Below are 24,746 nucleotides of genomic sequence, written 5' to 3' on the forward strand. Positions count from 1 at the left end.
GGAGCCCCTCAGAGAGCTGCAGCATAGGTGGACAGCAGCACCAAGCCTCGGGAGTAGCATGGCCATTCCAGTGGATTTGTAAGGGAGAGCATCAAGCCAAAGAGAATTATTCTTGAGTGTTAAGGTTTCACAGAGTTTTCTTGGTTAGACTTTGTATTTACTTGGTATCTAGTACCCCTTTCTTCTTTCCTATTTCTCCCCTTTGGAATGGGAATGCTTACCATATGCCTGTTCCACCACTTTTTTGGAAGCACACAACTTGTTTGATTTCTTGAGTTCACAGCTTGGAAAGAAATTTTCCCCAGGATGAATTGTATCCCAAGTCTTTGTATCTGATTTAGATGAGACTTTGAACTTAGACTTTAGAGTTGATGCTGGAATGAGTTAAGACTTTTGAGACTATTGGGATGTAATTTGCTTTCAAGAAGGACATGGATAGGGGAGGGGCAGAATGTTAGGGACTAAATGTTTGTGTCCATTTCCAAATTCATATGTTGAAATCCTAAGCCCCATATGATGGTATTAGAAGGTAGTGCCTTTTGGGGCGCCTGGGCGACTCAGTTGGTTGAGCGATCGACTTCAGCTCAGGTCACGATCTCACCATTCGTGAATTCAAGCCCCACGTCGGGCTCTGTGCTGACAGCTCAGAGCCTGGAGCCTGCTTCAGATTCTGGGACTTCCTCTCTCTCTCTGCCCCTCCCCCACTCATGCTCTATCTCTCTCTGTCAGAAATAAATAAACATTAAAAAAAATTAAAAAAAAAAGAAGGTAGTGCCTTTCGGAGGTGGCTAGTATAGCTCTCATGAATAGAATTCATGCTCTTATAAGACACCTCAGAGAGTCTCTCACTTCTTTCCCATGTGAGGATGCAGCAAGAATTTGGCCACCTATGAACCAGGAAATGGGCCCTTACCAGACACTGAATCTGTTAGTGCCTTGATCTTGGACTTCCCAGTCTCCAAAACTGTGAAAAATAAATTTTTGTTGTTTAAGCTACCTGGTCTGTATATTTCATTATAGCAGCCTGAATAGATTAAGACACTGGATAAATACTACTGAAAAATATTTCAAAAGGAAAGAGAGATACCAAAAGAAATCTTGCTCATTATTAGTAGATTTAAAAAAAAATAGGGTTTTTTTTATGGTTAAAAAAGTGATTGGGGTAAAAAAGATTGCAAATAGTATATAGTTTAATACTATGTGAATCAATATTGAGGAAAATGGATAGGGGAGAAGGCAATTTAAAAAGTATATAGAGTCTAGAAAGGTGAAGAGTTTATAACATTTTCTCTTATTTCAAATTTAATTTTTCTTAAAAATAATTTTTTTTTAGCGTTTATTTATTATTGAGAGACAGAGAGAGACAGAGCATGAGCAGGGGAGGGGCAGAGGGAGACACAGAATCTGAAGCAGGTTCCAGGCCCTGAGCTGTCAGCACAGAGTCCGACACGGGGCTCGAACTCACAAACTGCGAGATCATGACCTGAGCCAAAGTTGGACGCTTAACCGACGGAGCCACCCAGGAGCCCCTCTTATTTCAAATTTTAGATTTGAAGCCCAAAGTACCTGTGAAAGAAGGACCTAATTCAGTCCTAACCAATGAATGAATGCCTGTTCCCAGATTTAGCAGTAGCTATTAGAAGCTTAAATACAACTTTTTTTGTTTATTTGCAGCTCAGTTATTTCAGTATGAGGAGAAGGAAAGAAATTCTAAAATAATGCAGCAGGGAGAGGAGGGCAGGAAGGAATAAAAAATAGAACAGTGGGCCTAATAGTGATCCCTGGTCCACAAGACTTAACCTGCCAGGAGCAAGCAACCAACAGTTGCTTTCATTTGATATATAATTTTTTTTTTTTTTTTTTACCCCAGCGACATGAATCGATACTCTTAGAACTCCTCAAGAAATATTTTTTGTTGATTTTATTCTTAGTGTGAGAAGAGAATATACAATTGGGGAAAGAAAGAAATAAATGAGCAAGTATGGTAATAATGTTTCGTTGAAGCCAAGGATAAAATATTTATAAAACTGAAATGTCAAAGGAAAAACTTAGAGTCAGACGTAAGAATATTAACTTACTGCTTTAAGATAAGGTTCAGATTTCTATTTTAAAACTTTGAAGGAGAAATATTTTCATCTTGTCTGAGTGGTTCTGTGTCACATTTTAATAGAAAAATAATTACATTCTAAAAATGCTTGTAAAGTACAGAGATTTTATGCAATAGGGGCAAGACATAAATGTCTTAAATCTGAGAGAAGTTTTCCTTTTTTCCCAAGTAATTGTCTCCTCTTATAGACAATATCATTGGAAACCTTGGAAACCATAGACTGGCAGTATAGCTTTTGAAAAAGTGAGCACTAAATTGCCAATAATAAAAAAAGCATTGATTTTTTTTTTTTTTTTTATTACTCTGAAAGGTGTTTTGTCTCCTTTGTTTGGCCATGGATGGGAGAAGGTACAAAACAGTTTGGACTGATAACAAAATCAGTAATTGCTGCACTAATTAATAGAGGTGTGCCAGAGAATTGAGAATACAGCTACCAGGCCACATTTCCTTAGGAAGCCTTTATAATTGATAGAGATGAAGTTTGGAATAAGGGCTACATTTAGTCTCTTGTTGTGCTTTGTTCCACTGCTCTGCATCTAAATCAGTCCAGACAAAAAGAGGGTGCCTTCCTGAGTTAGCTAGAACACCGTGTCCTTCCTATCAGTTCTCTCACTGTGTTTAAAGCTGTCGAAATGAGCTTTGAGCTGGTAGCCTAGGTTTGAAGAGGTCTCTTCCTGCAGCCTGTTTAGCAGCATGATGGGCGTTAAGATCCATTTGTATCATGGGCATGGGCGTCCAATCAGCATTTTGAACAGTCATTAAATTAATTGCATTATTATTTTTTAATGTGCCCAGCAGTACTGAGTTAGATGCATTTTGATTTTTAAAAACGAAATAGGGTGATTCTTTTTGTCCTTCTTACAATGGTAGCCGGTCACAATATAGGCGGCCATGTGGTGGTCTCAGAGAAAGGGACTCAAACTTCAAAATAAGAAATGTAACTGAAAACCAACTCTCTCAAGCAAGAGATCATCAAAGAAAGTTCAAGGTAGGGTGTTTTCCTAAAGCCGTATGACTCCTAAAGTAAAAAAGCTTGGAAAATGATAATAAGAGTTCTTAGAAATGGCCCCATTTTGTACTCTGCTACAGCTTGTACCTGTTGGCAGAGGATATCAGGTGGCCTCATTCTAGCTTATTTCAACTTCACCTAATGGCATTACTTACTTGGTTTTTAGGGATCACATTCCATTTTCAGATCACTTTCCTCACCTTAACTAATTGCCATTACACAGGGTCATCCTGACAGCACACGCATGAGAACAGAACAGGGATCAATGGCAGTTCGCTTAACGCCTTTTTCATGACTAAGTGGCAAAGAGCGGAAGCATGGAAAGTGAACATCTTAATGGACAGACATGATCAAGTTGTCCCCTGAAGACTTTTTTCCCCCTGAAAACAGTATCTAAAAGTAATTTAAAAAGTATTTTTCCTCCACCAATCTTGAAACTCACTGAGGATATTAAAAACAAATCATTTATTTTATCAGCTCACCCCATTCCCTAGCTTGATATTTTAAAAACTTTTCCATCATAACCTATCATTTCCTTTGCTGTCTTCAAGAAGGGAGGAAAACATTTTTATTTATCAGATAATTTGATTTTAAGGAAATGGCTTTACCCTCACCTTTTACTCGGGCATTCTCAGGAGCTCTGGCATTCCACAGTCTAATCAGATACAAGTTATATCTTGGTCTGGAAATAAAGTGTGAATTGTTAAGCCTCCGATATGTAACACTACACGCCCATAAATGTCACTTGGGAGCCTGCAGATTCAAATCTAAAAGCAGTCCTTCGAATACCAGAGCAGAACGTACTTTTTTATGTGTTTTTCTTTATAGCCTCAAAACTGAAGATGATAGTTCAATGTAATGTGGGAACACAAGACAAAGTAATCTTCTGCACAGAAATACTCTATTTTGACTGTACCGTAATGACGTCTTGAAATTTCCATGGATTTGAAGATACAGCGTTTGTTATATACTCTAGATCAGATAGTATTGCTTCACTGAGTCAAGTTACAGTAACCCTTAGCATTTTCTGTAAACAAAAGGAATATTTTCAGTGAGGTTGCTTCCTAATGAGAACAGATGTCATCAGACTTAGTCTGTTGGTACTTCCTGTAAAGAAGCAGCAGTGGTATAGCGGGTGCTCAGGGACCTTTATTGTCCTGACATTAATTGCTTCCTAGTGAGGTTCACCTTTGTAGAAGCTGATCACTTCTTTTTTTTAAATTTGTAATGATTATTTATTTGAAGAGAGAAAGCCCATGCATGCACACTTGCGCATGTACACGCGTGCGCGCGCGCGCGCACACACACACACACACACACACACACACACACACACACACGAGTGGGTGAGGGGCAGAGAGAGGGAGAGAGAGAATCCCAAGCAGTCTCCATGCTGTCAGCACAGAGCCTCAATGGGGCTTGATCTCAGGAACCATGAGATCATGACCTGAGCTGAAATCCAGAGTCACATGCTTAACCGACAGAGCCACCCAGGCACCTCAGGAACTGATCACTTCTTAGGTTTGTTCTCCCTTCCTTCTTCTCTCTTTTCTTTCTCTCTCTTTTTTTTTTTTTTTTTTTTGAAGGGAAGACAGGTGAGAAAAAATGATGGAGAGGAAACCAGGAGGAGATAAGAATACTGTTCCTGGAGGAACAGGCTATTTGCTTTTTGGAGCCTGGGAGTCTGACAGGTCCTCCTGGCAAGAGGCAGCAAGATCCTTGCTTGGGGAATGGGATTTTGTTCCACGGTATCTGGTGCTGTGTCCCTGAGGACATAGGAACAGCCATTTTACCCAAGTCCCTGGCTGTGTTTGTGCCAGACGTTGAGCCCTGTCTAGGTCCAGTCATGACTTGAACCATGGTTTGGGCACGGTTTGGACCTGGGAGAGCAGCAGAGGGTGTCTAAGCTTCTGTTTGCCTGCTTCAGATCCAGGAGGAAGAACCCAGGAATCTGGCCAATCACTCATCTTAAGACTCCAGAATCCCATATGATTATTGTGATTATGTTGTTTCCTGCCATGTGTGCCAACTAAAAAAAAAAAAATGTCAAGGTATCCTTAGATTGGGTAAAAGGTCAGAATGCAGACTTTGCTGTAACTTCCCACTGTAAATTCTTTAGTGGAGTGAGGAGGCATTAATGAGGTATTTTCTATGTATTGGGTTGTGTCCTCATAACCTGGGTTTAATTTTTGACTTTAGGTATTAAAACCGTTGAATTTTGCTCATGTTTTGTGAGAAACCAACTAAAGATCCTTTTTTTTTTTAATCAGTTACTTACAGTGCATCTTTAGATGCTATCATTTCCAGTACAACCAACAATACAAACACTGTGGTGCTGGCTTGGAGAGAGAAATCAAAAAAGCCTCTTAAAATGACATCCTTCAATGTTGCCGAGGGCATTCATGCTTTTGATTACCACTCTCGGCTCAATTTAATTGGTATGTAAAATAAATCATGGTAACTCTGAGGGCCTCATAAATAGTCTGGGATGTGTATTTGTATGCACGGGGCCTCTCCACCTTCTTGCTTTATTGCCAGAGAGACCAAGTTGAACAGCTCACATTTTATTGCCTGAGAATGTCTGATAATGATGCATTATGATGTGTGGCATGTGTGAACTACATTGGGGTGGAAATATGAGAAAGGGCCCCAATGCTTGAATTAGCGTTTTTATTAGAATTTGTGGGGGATGTGAGATGATACAGAGAAAGAAGACGGTTTTGGTGCTGTGTCTGCTATTCTGCCATCTTTCTAACACCACCGAATGCTCAACCTCCTGCTGCTGCTGTTGCGGCTGCTGCTACTACTATCACCACCACCACCACCACTGCTGCTACTACGGCTACCACTACTACTATTACTACTACCACCACGACTACTACCACCACCACTACTACTACCACTACTACAATTACTACTACCACCACCACCACTGCTACTACTACTACTATCACCACTACAACCCCTACTACTACTACCACCACTACCACTACTACTATTACTACTACCACCACCACTACTACTACCACTATTACAATTACTACTACCACCACCACTGCTACTACTACTACTATCACCACTACTACAACCCCTACTACTACTACCACCACTACCACTACTACTATTACTACTACCACCACCACTACTACTACCACTACTACAATTACTACCACCACCACTGCTGCTACTACTACTACTATCACCACTACTACAACCCCTACTACTACTACCACCACTACTACTACTACTATTACTACTACCACCACAACTACTACCACCACCACCACTACAACTACTACCACTACCAACACCACACTACTACTACTATCACCACTACTACTACTACTACTACTACAACCACCACCACTACAACTACGGCCACTACTACTACAACCACCACTGCTACTACTACTACTACCACTACTACCACCACCACTACTACTACTACCACTACCACTACTATAACCACCACCACCACTACTACTACTACCACCACCACTACTACTGCCACTACTACAATTACTACAACCACTACGACACTACTACTACTACAATCACCACCACTGCTACTACTACTACTATCACCACTACTACTACTACAACCACCACCACTACAACTACCTCGGCCACTACTACTACCACTACCACTACTACTATTACTACTACCACCACCACTGCTGCTACTACTACTACCACAACTACCACCACCACCACTACTACTACTATCACCACTACTACTACCACCACCACCACCACTACTACTACTACCACACTACTACCACTACTACTACTACTACAACCACCACCACTACTATAACTACTACCACCACCACCACCACCACCACACTACTAGTACTACAACCACCACCACTGCTACTACTACCGCTACCACTACTACAACCACCACCACTACTACTACTACCGCTACCACTACAACCACCACCACCACTACCACTACTATCACCACTACTACTACCACTACTACCACCACTACCACCACCACCACTACTACTGCCACTACTGCAATTACTACTACTACCACTACTACGACTACGACTACTACTACCACTATGGCTGCTGCTGCTGCTTCTATAGCCACAACACACCTACACCAGAACTATGAAATATAGAAGGTTTTCACTGTTCAGAATGCAACCCCCACTGCTTTTTGAACATTTTCAGATTACCCTAGTTTTAGTTTAAAATGAGAGTTCTTTTTTTGATATGAAAGAGTATATTTTAGCTGAGGAAATAAGCTATAAAGTTTTGGGCACTAACTATTTAAAATATGTGACGTTTTGAAAGCTGATAATTTGATATGGTATATACATTAGTTCAAACACTATGAAAAAGTGAGGCACTAAAACTTAATAGGGTAGTTGTAGAGAATGGCCATACATGGCCTTTGGAATGGGTCATTCTGATAACGCTCATGTAACAATTATCACTCACATGAAGAGTATTGGTATCAGCTAGGAGGCTGAGTCTCTAAAATCCCTAACAATCATGGCTGACAATCACAGTAAAAGATACATTGAATAAAAAAAAAAAAAAAAAAAAAAAAGATACCTTGAATAGAAACTCAGGAATATGCCAATATTCACCTTTCAAAGAGAATTGTAGATCTATCTGATAAGGTTGAGTTAGCGAATTGAGTTTGGAAGGATGCAAATATCAACTATTTCATTGATTCATCGATTGAGTATTTCAACCCTACACACTGTCACTACTTTGTACCTGGCATAGTGCTGGAAAGAGAACAGTGAATAAGTTCAGCTCTACAGTCGGCCCCAAAGAAGAGAAAAACAAAGAGTGCTCTACTGAGTTTCCACAGACCAGAAACACCACTGTTCCACATGCTCTTGATGTGCTCCCTGAATAAAACCAATTCATGTTCAAAAATATCTTGTTCTCTCAATAGAGCAGGTCAAAAATATAATTCTGCTGTTTGTGTGCTTGTAAATATTCAATTGTTTATATGGCAGTGGAAATAATTTTTTCTATATCTTTTTCATTAATTTGGAAACTTTAAATATTGGTTTAGTTCTTTCTTACTCCTGGGATAACTAACTGTAACTTGGTGTATATTCCTAGGCTGTGCTAGCAGTAGAAGGAAAGCATGAGGACTGAGAAGCAGGATTTTGTGGCCTCCTGGCTGGGCCATTGGCTGCCTCCTAAACGGGACTCTCTTGTCCTGTGGCCCCATGAATACTCATTCCCCACATCTCCTTCCATTTCAACCTTTTCCGGTAATAGAACTCAGGCCTGTTAGTTTGCCATGATCTTCCTTTCTTCCAGGCGGGGTGCATTAGTGCTCAGAAAGCATTTAAGAACCTACAGATGTGCGATATGCACTCATTTCAAAAAGAAAATGGTATGGGTTATTCATGTACTAAAAGCACTTTTTTTTTCTTTCTAATTCTGGTTAGCAACTGCTGGCATCAACAATAAAGTTTGCCTTTGGAACCCCTATGTTGTCTCTAAACCGGTTGGTGTCCTCTGGGGTCACTCAGCCAGCGTAATAGCTGTCCAATTCTTTGCTGCAAGAAAACAACTTTTCAGCTTCTCCAAAGATAAAGTAAGCGATATTGTACATTGAAAGTATTTACTTCTGCCTCCTGGGTTCCTCCCTAAATCTATCCTTGGTCCTGAATTCCTCTGGGGGATGGTGTAGATTTTTAAAATATACTTGCTAACTACTATGTCTTTGGAAACCTAAATTAGGAAAAGATATTTATGGTAACTTAAGCATAGTCCTGGGCAACTAGACAAAGTATTTCCTTAAAAAACTTTTCTAAATGATATACTCGTGGATTTAATCTTTATAGCTGCACTCTCAGAAGCTCACATCTGGAGAGTTTCCAAAGTTCTCACTAATGCAATAGAAAAAAAAAATAGCAATGGGGAAATGTTGCTTGGTAATTGTAAGATGTGGAATAGGCACAGCTAATTAGTTATTTTTTTTTATATTGAAGAAATTCGGTAAATTAGAAATTTAAGTTAACCTGAAGACTATCAAGTTCATTAAGTACATTTCGATTGTGTAAATCAGTCCATTTCCATTTGGTGATGTTGATGGGATATTTGTTAAATGTCAGACAAAAACATGGTATCAGAACCAGGCATCCAGGTTGAATCCTGACCACATTATTTACTACCCATATTCCCCTTAGGAAAATTTCTTAATCTCTAATAATCTTGTCATTTGTTTCTCTGTCAAACTTTCATTTTGCATAATGCCTAATTTATAGATCCAGTTAACATGTGACAGATTTCAAGACACTTGGTTGTGAACAGAAGGGGCGCAGGGCTATAGGCTTATGGGAACAGGCCCCACCTGAGGCTTTCAATGAATCTGACTTTTTATTTTATTCTAAAGTGATACGTGTATATGTAAAATCTAAACAGAAACTCATCTTCAACTCCTTAGCCTCATCCCACTCACAGGTCCTGCCAAACTTGTATATTTTGCTATAATACTGATTGTGTCAATCTTCTCCCAATTCTGGTTGATTCTACCATCAAAATATGTTTATCAGCCTCACCTCTCCCTCTCTGCTGCCACTGCTCTTAGTTCAAAATCTCATTTTCTTTTACCCAAAATATAACAAAGATTTCCTAACATTTCTCCCTACATCCAGATGATCTGACTCCAGTCTGCCCTTTGTCCTGCTAATGAAGCGGTTTGTAAAAAAAAAGCTTTTTTAGCACTTCATCTAATCCTCCGTCTAAGTATCAACTCCAGAATTCTTAAGCTTTCATACAAAGCCCTCTCCCAGTGTGTCAGCCCCACTTTATTTCCTGCTTTTCTTTTTCATTCATTTAAGGCTTCAGCCATATCCCAGTTGGCTGTTCCCACCCTGCTGCCTCAAGGGCTCTGCAGTGTGCTCTTTCTTCTGCCTTTAGTTCCCTCTCCTTGATGATCAATTGACAAACCTCTTTTCACCCTCAGTCTCAAACTTTCTGGAGTATTTCACACAGACTTCGGGGTTTGCTTCTCCACACTCCAGTTGCACCTGTGTGTCTCTTATTGGAACATGTATCCTGTTGTTTCAAAATTAACTGTTAGTTTGCTTCCTTAACCAGGGGGTGGTGTCTTTTTGGCTTGTATCCTTGGTATCCCTGTGTCTGGCACCTTGTAGTGTTTGTTCTGTGGTTATTTGTTGACACCTTGAAGGGAAGACATGTAACTATGAATCTAAAGTACCAAAAAACTCAGACTGAAAACGTTATTGATGTCCTCATCACATTTAGTTGTTTTATTTTTTGAGATCTTTGAGCACTTGGATATAACTTCCACTACTGAATTGAACAGTAATGTGCTTTGGGTACTCAAAGGTTATACATGCATCTTTTCCTAGATTTTGAGTCCTTAAGAACAAAGGTTATTTGTTGAGTTCGTTTTTTTCTGTTTCCCAGGACATAGCACATATTAATGTACTTAAACACATGTTAAATGGGACATATAAAATAGTGTAACTATCAATTAGCCAATGGGATCGATGAGGTTAAGGACTATTATATCTTTTTTGAATTGTGCCAAACACATAGTAACTCGTCCATACATCTTAAATGAATGAGTCTTTATCAAACAAATACGAAACAAATAACAAGTATTTTATCATTACAGAATTCCATGAAAGTGTTGAGTGAAAGAAAAAAAAAAAAAGCCCATCTTAGAGTGGGTTAGTAAACACTTTATTTGTCTTATTGAAGACTCTACCCTGGGAGACAGGATTTCAGGTTGTTCTGAAGAACTGCTCCAAAGTTTGTCTATTTATTTATTTATTTATTTATTTATTATTATTTTTTAAATTTTTTCTTAACGTTTATTTATTTTTGAGACAGAGAGACAGAGCATGAGCGGGGGAGGGTCAGAGAGAGGGAGACACAGAATCTGAAACAGGCTCCATCCAGGCTCTGAGCTGTCAGCACAGAGCCCGATGCGGGGCTCTAACCCCCGGACCGCGAGGTCATGACCTGAGCCGCAGTCGGACGCTTAACCGACTGAGCCACCCAGGCGCCCCCAAAGTTTGTCAATTTATAGGGGATTGTATACAAAACGAAGGGAAGGGTATACATGCTCGCAAGCAGTTCTCCAAGGTATAATTGCGTGTCACAAGGCAGACTTTGGTTGTAAAAATTAAGGTTTACTGATTTCCACACAGATGTGTGAAAGACCCCTTAGGTCATCTTAATACATTGTGTTTCTATCATATATGATTGTTCAAAAATACTTCCTGCATGCTTCTGCTTAACTGGTTTTCTGCTTCTTGTTTTTGGTTTCTCCTTGAAATCATTTGAGAGCCAGAGAAGGCTGACATCAGTTACCCACTGCGGTTTTAATGCACAAAGGGTTTTATAACTTTAAAAGCGAGTGAAAAAAAAAAAAAAAAGTCATCAGAGTCACAGTTGATTGTGTATAGGTATCATCAATGTTAAGACTACCTAGCCTCTCCCAAAGCTGTTTTATCATTCTATTTTTGCTTTGACTTCTAAACCATTACGTTGTAATAAAGCTTGTCATGCTGTCTTTTACATTAGTCTAAATCCATTTCACTTTGATAAAGGCATAGTAATCTTAGTCTTTACGTCTTTATAACAAACAGGGCTTTCTACTACCAGGTTAAGCCTTTGCTTTATTGCTATACAATTCTTTTGGATGTTTTATGGGACTAGGGTAAAGGAACAGGGCAAATGAAAGACAACATCTTTTTTTTTCAAAGAGCCTTTGAATGAATCATATTTTTGTCAATGAGTTAGAGACTTTCAGACCAAAGCAATTTAGATCTAAATAATTTCTTCCAAAAATGATCTGAGACTTCAGGTGGTGGGTTTTTGTTTTGTTTTGTTTTGTTTTGTTTGTTTTGTTTTTGGAAGACTGCTGTAGTACCATTTTCCAGTGATGATTAAATAAATTTATCCCTATAGAATTTGGTAAATTTGGTACCACACTAAATAATAGTCCATTTACATTTTGCTTTAGACTCCTAAACTTCACTAATGACAGCACCCTGCTGGGGGTCAGTAACTTGGGGATTTGGAGGAGGAATTACCATGGGGAGTAAAAGGATTTTCAAAGCCTAGCAGAGATCTCTCTGCTGGAGGCCAACATTGCAACCCGTGAGCCTGATTAGCCTCTTCTATTGCTCCTAACTCTTCTAGGCTCTTCACCTGATTTGCCCATCAGAATCATATCACTTTGGAACTTAATCCTTCATTTAAGGTTGTGATTTTTCTTCTTTTTTTTTTCTTCAAATTTTTACTTAAATTCTAGTTGCATATAGTGTAATATTGGCTTCAGGAGTAGAATTTAGTGATTCATCACTTAAAACAGCCAGTGCATAACAGAACAAGTGCCCTCCTTAATACCCATCACCCATTTAGCCCATCCTTCACCCACCTCCCCTCTATCAACCCTCAGTTTGTTCTCAATAGCTAAGACTCTCTTATGGCTTGCTTTCCTCTCTTCCCCCCTCCCCCCACTTCCCCTATGTTCATCTGTTTTGTTTTTCTAAATTCAACATATGAGTGAAATCATATGGTATTTGTCTTGCTCTGACTGACTTACTTTGCTTATCATAGTACACTCTAGCTCCATCCACATCACTGCAAATGGCAAGATTTCATTTTTTTGATGGTCGAGTAATAGTCCATTGTATCTATATACCACATCTTCTTTATCCGTTCATCAGTTGATGGGCACATTGGCTCTTTCCATAATTTGGCTATTCCTGATAATGCTGCTGTAAACATTAGGGTGCATGTGCCCCTTCAAATCAGTATTTTTGTATACTTTGGGTAAATACCTAGTATACTAATGCAATTGCTGATTCGTAGTATAGTTCTATTTTTAACTTGTTGAGGAAACTCATACTGTTTTTCACAGCGGCTACAACAGTTTGCATTGCATTCCCAATAATATAAGATGGTTCCCCTCTCTCCACATCCTCATCAACACTGGTTGTTCCTTGTGTTGTAAACTTTAGCCATTCTGACAGGTGTGAGGTGGTAGCTTATTGTAGTTTTGAATTGTCATTCCCTGATGGTGAGTGATGTTGAGTATCTTTTCATGTGTTTGTTAGCTATCTGGATGTCTTCTTTGGAAAAAATGTCTGCTCGTGTCTTCTGCCCATTTCTTCACTGGATTTTTTTGGAGGGGTGTTGAGTTTGATAAGTTCTTTACAGATCTTTGATTCCAACCCTTTATCAGAGATGTAATTTGCAAATATCTTCTCCCATTCCACAGGCTGCCTTTTAGTTTTGTTGATTGTTTCCTTTACTATTTCCTTTGTTCCTTATCTGGATGAAGTCCCAATAGCTCAAGTTGTGCTTTTGTTTCCCTTGCCTCCAGAGATGTGTCTGGTAAGAGGTTGCTCAGGCCAACGTCAAAGAGGTTGCTGCCTGTGTTCTCTAGGCTGATGATGGTTTCCTGTGTCACATGTTGGTCTTTCATCCATTTTGAATTTATTTTTGTGTATGGTATAAGAAAATTTCATTTTTCTGCATGTTGCTGTCCAGTTTTTCCAATACCATTTGTTGAAGAGAGTGTCTTTGTTAATGGATATTCTTTTCTGCTTTGTCAAAGATTAGATGGCCATATAGTTGGCCAGAAGTTGGGTCCACTTCTGGGTTTTCTGTTCCATTGATCTATGTGTCTGTTTTTGTGTTAGTACCATACCGTTTTCATGATTGCAACTTCATAACATAGCTTGACGTTTGGAATTGTGATGCCTCCAGCTTTCTTTTTCTTTTTCAAGACTGCTGTAATTATTCAGGGTCTTTTGTGATTCCATAAAAATTTTAGGAATGTTTGTTTAAGGTTCTGATTTTTTTCAGACCCTGATTTCTACATTGTAGACCCAAAGTTGATAAGAAAAATACAAAGTGAGACTTTGTGTTATGATTATATCTTACCTGCTTGTCTTCCTTTTTCTTCTGTGTACTCTTCCTCCTCAACTTCCCTCTGTTCATCCAGAAACAAAGCCATTTTCATTTTGTTTAAACTACACAGGTAAAGGGGCACCTGGGTGGCTCAGTCGGTTAAGCATCCGACTTTGGCTCAGGTCATGATCTCACGGTCCGTAAGTTCGAGCCCCGCGTCAGGCTCTGTGCTGACAGCTCAGAGCCTGGAGCCTGTTTCAGATTCTGTGTCTCCCTCTCTCTCTGACCCTCCCCTGTTCATGCTCTGTCTCTCTCTGTCTCAAAAATAAATAAACATTAAAAAAAAATTAAAAAAAAAACTACACAGGTAAATAGGTTAATGCCCTTCCATAAAAATTATAAATGAGGAAAAATGTAGTGCAAAAAATGGATACTCCTTTTGTTTATTTCCCCTTCAAATCCATTTCTCTCCCAAGAAACAGCCATTATTAACCCTTGATGTATATCTTCTCATAATTTTTGTTATACAGTTGGCCCTTAAATAGTGTGGGAGTTAGAGGCACTTACCCCACACATAGCCAAAACTTCATGTATAACTTTTCACTCCTCAAATACTTAACTACCAGTAGCCTACTACTGTTGACTAGAAGTCTTACTGATAAGTAAGTTAATCATAAGTAGTTGAGTAACACATATTTTGTATATTTTATGTATTATAGACTGTATTCTTACCACAAAGTAAGGTGGAGAAAAGGCAATGCTAAGGAAACATAAGGAAGAGTAAATACATTTGCAAATACATTTGCAGCACTATACTGAATTTATATTAAAAAAAATATCACAGGGGCACCTGGGTGGCTCAGTCGGTTGAGCGTCCGACTTCAGCTCAGGTCACGATCTCGAGGTCCGTGAGTTTGAGCCCCGCGTCAGGCTCTGGGCTGATGGCTCAGAGCCTGGAGCCTGCTTCCGATTCTGTGTCTCCCTCTCTCTCTGCCCCTCCCCCGTTCATGCTCTGTCTCTCTCTGTCTCAAAAATAAATAAATGTTAAAAAAAAAAAAATTAAAAAAAAAATCTCACATATAAGTGGGCCTGCAGAGTTCAAGCCCATGTTGTTCAAGGGTTAACTGTATTATATATTATGTATATATAATAATATAATATATTTTATTTTATTATGTTATATTGTATTGTATTATAGTATTATATATACTATCCTGTGTATGAGTACAAATACAAGGTAGTATTTATTATTAGTTTTTATGTAAATGGTATCATACAAGACATTTTTTCTGCAGCTTGGTTTTCCTTAAAGAATAGCTCCTGGAGATCTTTCTGTGTGACTACACAGAGACCTGAATTTTTACTTGATGCATAGTAATCCATAGTAATAGATAGTCATAACTTTATTATCAAGCACCTGTTGATTGTAAAAGATATTTCTAAGTTTTTACTGTTATAAACAATCTTTTTAAAATTTTTTTCTGTTTATTTTTGAGATAGAAAGAGAGAGAGAGAGCATGTACAAGCATGAGTGAGGGAGGGGCAGAGAGAGAAGGGGACAGAGGATCCAAACTGGGCTCTGTGCTGACAGCCTGATGGGGGGCTCAAACTCACAAACCAGGAGATTATGACCTGAGCCCTGAGATCATGACCTGAGCCAAAGTGATAAGCTTAACCGACTGAACCACCCAGGTGCCCCAACCTTTATAAACCGTCTTACACACACACACACACACACACACACACACACACACACACACACTTTAAAACACTGTATGTTAATTTCTTTGTGATAAGTTACTAATATAAGTCCCTAGATTGAATGCTCTTGGGTCAACAGAGATGCATTCCTTAAATATTTTTTTTAAATATTGCTGATTTCGGGGCGCCTGGGTGGCTGTTGGTTAAGCATCTGACTTCGGCTCACATCATGATCTCACCAGTCAGAATTTGAGCCCCGCATTGGGCTCTGTGCTGATGGCTCAGAGCCTGGAGCCTGCTTCAGATTCTGTGTCTCCCTCTCTCTCTGCCCTTCCCCCACTCGTTCTATTTCTCTCTCTCTCTCTCTCTCTCTCTCTCTCAAAAATAAACAGTAAATTTTTTTAAATAATCCTGATTTAGATCTAGAAACATTGTACTTGTCGATATACTTATCAGACGTGTGTAAATATGCCTGTTTCTCCAATCGTGTCAATAATGGATGCTATTAATGTGGTCACTTTTTTGTGTGTGAATCTGATGGACAAAAACCTATGATGAGTTTCTTTTTCAGATTTCTTTTTCCTTATTTATTTTTGGGGGGTGTATTACCTGATCATGCCCTTCATCTTATTAGCTCTTGTCTTTTTCTTATTGATTTGTAGTAGTTTGAAAAATATTTTAATTTTCCTTTACTATAGATAATGCAATATTTCACTTGTTTCAAGCATATAAGAAATGATTTTCTTTATGGCTCTAGATTTTATATCTAGCTGAGGAATGTCTTCCATACTTCCTATTTATAAAATATGAAATATCTCCTTTATTTTCTACCAATAGTTTTTTCTGTTGTTGAATATATTTTGCATTTACCTTTGCAGTTTATCTAAAGTTTTTTTTTCCTACAAATGGATATCCAAATTATTTTTTGAATAATTTGTCTCTCACTGGTTTGAAATGCTATTGTTATCATCATTTGAATTACTGTATGTATATGAATTTGTTTCTGGATGCTTTATTCTTTCTATCAGTCTACTTGTCTTTTCCTACATAATACACTATCCAACCAGCATAACTATTGATACCTGGTAGGTCGTTTTCTACTTCTTTCCCTTTTTCAGTTTTAACTGTCTTCTGCATTTTATCCCTCCAAGTACATTTTAGGATCAATATTCATGTTCCATGAAAAAAAAATACACTAGTATTTGGGTTGAAATTTGATTGAATGATGATATTCGACATCTGTAAAGTACTGAGAAACCACAGCCTCTATCTCACCATGTATTCATTCTTTTAGCCATCTTTCAGAAAAATTTCGTGCCACGAATCTCTTTCCCATTCCTTGTTCAGGTTTTTTGTACGTATCTTAGCAAGTGTGACCACCTTTAGGAGGTGTGGCCCCTGTCTATATAACCCATTCATTGAGTTTTTTATTTTAATGTAGTATTTTTCTTCTAAAACATTTTTGTTAACTGGTAATTTGGGATAGTCTTTTGGTGCTTGCTCATTTTGGGGATTTTGACTTCTAGCTCTTTCATTTCCACGTAATTATTATCTGTCCTTATGTAATAATTCCAGTATCTGGACTTTGAAAGATCTAAATCCGATATTGGCTATTCTGGTGATTCTTTCTCTTGGTGACTTGTTTCCTTTTTATGTTTTGTTATCTTTTATTGTCACCTCATTTGTCACTGTTGCTAAACTCTAGGCATTCTGAGGAACTAAACTGGAGATGCTCTCCTCCAGAAATTTCTATTTGTTTCTGAAGGTGGAAGCGAGCAAGGATGCCGCCTACGGCTACCACGTGCTCCCTTTCTCTTGTCCAGTTTAATCGAACAGTCTTGCCTCGGTGCCTGCGCCTAGCGGATGGTCGGTGCCTGCACCTAGCGGATGGTCCACGGCTCAAGCTCCCGGTTGTAGGAGCTTTTCCGTGTTAAGTTTGTTACTTTTTTCCTCTTTTTTCTTTTGGATCTGTGGAGATTGTTCCCACTCCTTGAAAACTCAGCAAGGCAGCAGAAATGATGTTCTGTTCAGAACTGTGTTCCTTTGAAGCAGAAAGGCCCCTTACAAAAACCTAGACTGTAATGACACTTGAACCAGAGTTCTCTTGTTCCAGCTGGTTTTCATTTGTTTGCTTCAAAGCTGTGATTAGTATAGATCTCAAGAGAGAAGAAAGAAAAGAGAGAGAGAGAGAGAGAGGAAGAAAGAAATTTGAAGTGTTTAAGTTTACTTTGTAAAATAAGATAGGAATGGTGATCTTTGAAAAGCAAAATTAGAAAAAAAATGTTTTGAAGACTAAGAAAAATTCTGTTATGTGAGTAATGATAAGGGCAAAAAAATCAGTTTAATTGAGATTTTTTTCAATATCCCAAGTAAACTTTTGTTCTGAAAAAGGGTATCACCTGAAATAAAATGTTGGTATTAGTTAAGTGTATTAAACTTGAGTTTATTAAATTTAAATTTATTAAGGCTGAACTAGGACATCAATGAGATTTTTGCAGAATAATTCACAGTGTTAGTTAGAAAGGTTTTGACTTTTTCTAGTTCAGCAATAGAATATACAAACCAACACCTAACAGAAATTTAAGTCTTAGAGCTGTAGATCTTCTCTCATTTTCATTGAAAAGAATGAAAACAAAAAAACAAACAAACAAACAAACAAAAAAAAACAGAGAAGATAATGGTTCTGGTAACAATTTAAAGATGATTAGCTCAAGAGAAGATTTTAATTTCCAGCCAATATTTTGGGTTTGACTTCAATCCTGGGGGGAAAAAACTGGTAAAAATATTTCTTAAAGGAAACTCTGTTCTATGACTTTATGATAAAACATTATCTGAGGTATTCAGTAGAATACTTTTGCTTGCATATATCATGTCAAACAAAATAGCCTTTAAGGGTTCACTGGTGATGCTTTCGTGGATTATCCAGAGGCTTAAATTCTAAATAAATAAGCTTGTTAAAACATAAAGGACTATTCAGGAGACCCAATTCCATCAGGTCCTGTTATGCTATCGTCTGCAAGTAGGTTATCCATTTTTGTGGATTACCCTGGAGAGCTGAGCGGCTGTACTGCTGTCCTCAAAATCCCCTCGTGATACATACTCTCTTTCCCTTTTTCTTGTTTCATTTTATATCTATCCCCTACAGGACTGCAGGAGTTAGTAGCAAATGTTTGATGAAGCCAAACAGGTCTCACTTTGATAGTCACCTGAGTCTGTTTTCTACTTTTCTTTCCCTCACTTTTATATCATTATTGGGAAACTATAAACCTCTTTTGTCTCCTACTTTGAATTAAACTTGGAGGGGCGCCTGGGTGGCTCAGTCGGTTAAGCGTCCAACTTCAGCTCAGGTCATGATCTCACAGTTCCTGAGTTCAAGCTCTGTGTTGGGCTCTGTGCTGACAGCTCAGCCCGGAGCCTGCTTTTGATTCTGTTGTCTCCCTCTCTCTGCCCCTCCCACACTCACGCTTTTTCTCTCTCTGTCTCTCAAAAATGAATAAATGTTAAAAAAAATTAAAAGAAAAACTTGGAGATGTTGCCAGTATATAAATAATGCTGATTTGGTTTTAGAAAGTGCACTGAAAACAGATTCTTTATCTATCTGTATCTATTCATGCATCCACCCATCCATGAAGTTACCCATTTACAAATCTAGTAGAGGACAAAATAACAGTTTTATTTATTTATTTTCGTATCTGTTTAGTACAGTTTTACTATGTTTATGTGAAATGATGCTGTCTCTTGCAGGAAGCAGGGAAAAAAATTCTTCAGCAAAATTAGACTGACAACATGGTGAGGTCCTACATTTCTTTGGTCCAGTCTTCAGAGTGCACGTTCTTAAATCTGTTTGAATTGTTGTTGTTTTGGGATGCACAGATAATAGGTTGAGCAACCTCGGTACATTCTAGACAGAATTGAGAGAATTTCAGAGCTGGCAGGGGTCCCTTTAGGAGAAAGGTGAGGAAATGAAAAGGTAACATTGCATACCTGAACTGCCAACTTGGAGTAGTATTAAAATGAGGGTCTGGGTGTCTGGTCTCAGCCCAGTGACTTCTTGTTCTAATGTATACAAATAACAAAATATTTGCTTTGATAATCCTGCATTATTAAATGGCCAACAGTTGAAACAAGGGGAAGTTTAGGCAGAAAAATATGTCCGCATCGTTACGTAAAAAGCTAACTGTTGTCATGCTATTAAATCATAAGCTCGGGTACTCATTCCTTTTAATATAAAAATGGAGATGAAATAGAAAGCTCCCAAACATGCCATTTCAAGGACTAGACTTAGGAAGGCTGAGTGTGGACGGACATCACAAGTTCTCAGCTATCATGATGAAAGCCGGATGTGCAGTTTAAATGAAAATTTGTGGAAAATATAAAATAAAAAAGCATCAATTGTTCAATTGTAAGTTTTAAGCTTAGATGTTTGTCAGTCTGTCTATTTTTCCTACTGAGAATGACGAAAACCTCTCTAGGAAATCTGGAATGAAAATTGGTATTAAATATATGTCTTTCTACACTGTAGCCTAATTCTATCCCTGAAGTCAATTTCAACGTAACAGAGAAGAACCCGGGCTTCTCAAATACTAACTAGATATTTAAGTTACATTTTGTCAAAGAATGTGATTAATAAAACTGAATTAACGTGAGATATTTTTGTGATTAAAAGCGTAAAGACTGATGAGGAAAGAAGGGGAATATAGTTATCTGGTTTAAAGCCAAGCCACATAATATTACTGACTAAGCTGAGAGAAAGATTTCTTGTTCAAGGATATTAGCACTGACCTTAAAACCATGTAGAGAAGCAGTCAAGGTAGAATGCAAAAGAAATGCTTGGGAAATTAAAAACGAACCAACAAAAACAAGGAAACAAAACACTAATACCTGAGCCCCATCCTCAGAGATTCTGATTAATAGACCTGGCAGAAGGGCCCAAATAGGTCATTTCTAAGGTACCATTGGTGTTTCTAACGTCAAGATTAAGAACCATTTGTATAGAACGTGGTAGCGTAGAAAAACTGGAAAACATGGTATGTGACATGATTTCTAAGAGAATACTAGAACACTGTTCTGTGCAATGATGGTAATACATCAATATTGTTGCTTTGATTCTCAACAGAGAGAAAAATTAGAGAATTAAAGATGGGAGGGGACTTAAAGGGATCGAGGATCACTAAGAGAGTTAAGGGATCTTCAGAGGAAGAAGAGAAATCAGAACAATAAAATTAATTTTAAGAACAAGTAATGAATATACACATTTTGATAAAAACATATTTCTAGTTTTGATTGCTAATAGCAAGAACTGACCTATCATAGACAAGAGGTTATCGCTCATCTATTTTTAATTTTTCATTTAATTTATGCAACTAAGTGTCAATAAAATATGAAAGGCAATATAAATTACTTGAACAACACAGTGGAAAATGATTCTGTGAAAATTATAGTCCATTAATACTGTTGAGTTATTATTAATCTTTATTCAACTATGCCCCAGATTATTATCCTGACATGAAGTTAGTTTCTATTTTTTAGAAGGGAGTCTATACTAAACAAGACAGGATTCTGAACAATGAGGGTATAACGATTATAAGCAGTACGAGTGTTTGAGAATGATGGAGATAAGTCTAATCTTGTGGCTTTAACATTCAAAATAAGTTTATCAATTCTATTTATATTTAGAGCACATTGAAAAATATTTGCAAGTCTTTGTTATTATAGTATTTATATTTTTGAGGATAAATATATTCTGGAGTATTGCCAGAATAGTTTAAATAGAAATAATTTAGTAATGTTTAAGAACCAGAATGGTTCTTTAATGAAAAATTCTTGCCACAGAACCAACTTACTTCATAAATATATATTCTTGGGGTTAGAAGGATTGGTAATGCTGTTTATCTGGCAGGGGTTGACTAGGTCATTTTAAGTTTGTTATAATTGTTGGTAGATGGAGAGATTACCCTATACATTAAGCATAATTATTTCTATAAGATGTTTGAAAAGTTTCATAAAATGTCATTGTGGATTTTATGAGATTTGCAATTGGGTGAATAACGATGCAGAAGTGAGGCAAGTTTTTATGGGGTTCTATATTCTTGGATTTTATCCTAGCTGATGAACTCCACCAATGAGCTGGATAAATAGTTATTAGCTGAGCCACAATGTTCAACAAATTAAAAAAAAAATTATTGAACATCTATTATGTCTCATGGGATATGTGGACAAATTAGGGAGGAATTGTCAATATAGCTGAATTAGGATTCAAAACTATATTGTCATACTTGGGAACTTTGAACAAAAAGTAGGAAAATCCTAGTCTTAGCTTAAAGCATCAGATTTTTGAAGGTAGGATGGTAAACGTCTGGCTTGATTATTTGTTCGTGGGAGTAAGATTTAAGAGTTTTGCACAGAGCCTCAAGGTAAGCAAAATCCCTGATGGAGTGACTTAATCACGATGCGAAAATAAGTGACTTGAAAGCGGTCACAGCGCCTATAACAGTGTAGAACACACCTGAAATACTGGATCCATTCTGAGGATTTATCTTACATTTTGATGAGTAGAGAGATACTGTCTTAAATTGATAATGTGATAATTAATGTGTAAGTGTATTATTTTAAAGTATCACAACCAGTAGGACCAGAAAAAAAAGTTTAGATTGGGAGGAGTGAGAAGGGAGAAAGAGCATGTAAGCAACGCCTTTTCATTCAAAGGAGAGTCATTTGATCAATATGTGATATTTGCGCGCGCACACACACACACACACACACACACACACACACACTGCTATTATTTGGTGTCATGGAGAAATCCATGACTCAGGAAGAGTTAAAGAAGGCTGTCTTCAAGTAATAAAAATTTAAAAGATAATTTAAAAAAGGCTGTCTCTGAGGAGTAGGGCTTGAGGTTTAGAGGGATGGGGGATGGGCTGCGAATAAAGCCCTCCAGTGCTATTGGATTTCACACCGTCAACATATCCAACTATGGTTTCAAAAGTTGAAAAAATCTGAATGATGATCCTCCCCTGGAGAGAAAGTGCAAAGACTGAGAGAATCAAGAGGCTGCTATGGATCAGTGAGTTCTGATGTTAAGATGGTTGAAGGAACTGGGATCATTTACCATGGACAAGAAGTGTTAAGAAGAGGCTTATGTTAAGAGACTCTTAAAAACTGAGAGCAAACTGAGGGTTGATGGGCGGTGGGAGGGAGGGAAGGGTAGGTGATGGGCATTGAAGAGGGCATCTTTTGGGATGAGCACTGGGTGTGGTATGGAAACCAATTTGACAATAAATTTCATATATTAAAAAATAAAATAAAATAAAATAAAATAAAATAAAATAAAATAAAAAGAAGAGGCTTATGTAGATGTAGGAAAAGAGGGTAGAACCAGAAGGTAGAAGAGGATATCTCTGGGTGAATGTACATAGTAGATACCACAGGGACTTTTAACCTGCAGATTCTGAGTATATACATATGTTTGGGAGATGCGCGTGTCTATATGCTCAAAGAAATTATATGCAAGATTCTGTATATATATATGGGCATATGCATTTAGGAGGAGGGGATAGACCATCATTTTGAACAGATTTTATTTTCCCGAAAGATTATATGATTTAAAATAGGTTAAGGCACACCTGGGTGGCTCAGTCACTCAAGCCTCTGACTCTCAATCTCAGCTCAGGTCATGATCTACAGTTCGTGAGTTTGAGCCCCACATCAGGCTCTGTGCAGACGGCTCAGAGCCTGCTTGGGGTTCTGTCTTTCCTCTCTGCCCCTCACCTATTTGTGCTCTCTCTCTCTAAAGATAAAATAATGTACTTTAAAAATAAATAAATAAAATAAAATAGATTAAGAGCTGGGGTGTCTGGGTGGCTCAGTCAGTTAGTTAAGTGTCCAACTCTTGATTTCAGCTCAGGTCATGATCTCATGATTTGTGAGTTCAAGCCCTGCACTGGGCTCTGCACTGACAGTGTAGAGCCTGCTTGGGATTCTTGCTCTCTCCTTCTTTCTCTGTTCTTCCCCCACTTGTGCTTGCTCTCTCTCTCTCTCTCTCTCTCTCTCTCTCTCTCAAAATAAATAAACTTAAAAAAATAAAAATAAGTTAAGAACTACAGGGTTGCCTGTAAACACTCATTTAAACAGAGACCGTTTTTTATCAATAATTTAGAAATCTTACATCGGATAACACAGACTAGTTTATTTGAAAGAACCCTTTCTGCTCTTAGGTTCTAATATTTACACGATGAAAAAAATAATGAAATACACTTAATAATAAAAGCATTTATTGAACACTTTTTACATGCTGGTTATCATACTAAATGCTTGACACGGGCTCTGGTTCAATCTTCAGAGCATTGGATGAGTTAGGTACTACATCAAAACCTCAGATAGACAGATAAACTTGTTAGAGGTCACCGTAGAATAAGAGGCAGAACCAAGATGAGAACTCAAAAAGTCTAACTCTAGAGCTGGCCTGCTCACATCTTTTGGAGGGACTTTTCACTGTCTTCACTGTGACTCTCCCTCACTGGCCTGCGTTAATGCTGTTCCATGAGTGAGAACAGCAGCGTGTATACCTGCAAAGCTGCTCTTCCTGTTTCCTCCCGTGTTTGTCTCATTCTGTCTGCATGTCATTTTTGTGCCTTATTTGTCTGTGTTTGAATAAGAATCTGATGTCTGTGGTTTATGTGAACTTGAGTTCACTTAATACCGAGTCTTTTATTTCACATGCATACACAATATATATGTATGTATATACTATGTAGGTAATATGCTATACTCTATAGCTATAAAAGAGGTTAATATGTATATATAATGCATAACAACTATATAAAAAGTGTTATATATAATATTACATATAGGAGAGAGAGAGAGACTCTGTATTACTTTTCATTTGCTATTGTAACAAATAACCACAAACTCAGTGGCTTAAAACAACACAGATGCATTTGTGTTCTGTAGGTTAGAATCCCAGCATAGGTCTCACTGGGCTAAAATCAAGGTGTTGGCAGGACTCTTCCTTTTTGGAAGCTCTGGGGGGAATTAGTTTCCTTG

General features: G+C 37.9%; 1 protein-coding gene across 1 annotated transcript in view; it reads left to right on the plus strand.

Moving 5' to 3' along the window:
• WDR49 (WD repeat domain 49) overlaps window positions 1-24,746 on the plus strand; it is a 139,729-nt gene that overhangs the window by 33,605 nt on the left and 81,378 nt on the right. Inside the window, exons 5-6 of the mRNA XM_053903659.1 lie at window positions 5,387-5,554; window positions 8,546-8,694. Of these exons, the coding sequence (XP_053759634.1) occupies window positions 5,387-5,554; window positions 8,546-8,694 (317 nt within the window). The remainder of the gene's footprint in view (window positions 1-5,386; window positions 5,555-8,545; window positions 8,695-24,746) is intronic.

This window comes from Panthera pardus, unplaced genomic scaffold (genome assembly GCF_024362965.1).
Source record: "Panthera pardus isolate Hobbes unplaced genomic scaffold, ASM2436296v1 HiC_scaffold_16, whole genome shotgun sequence".
Classification (NCBI taxonomy): domain Eukaryota; kingdom Metazoa; phylum Chordata; class Mammalia; order Carnivora; family Felidae; genus Panthera; species Panthera pardus.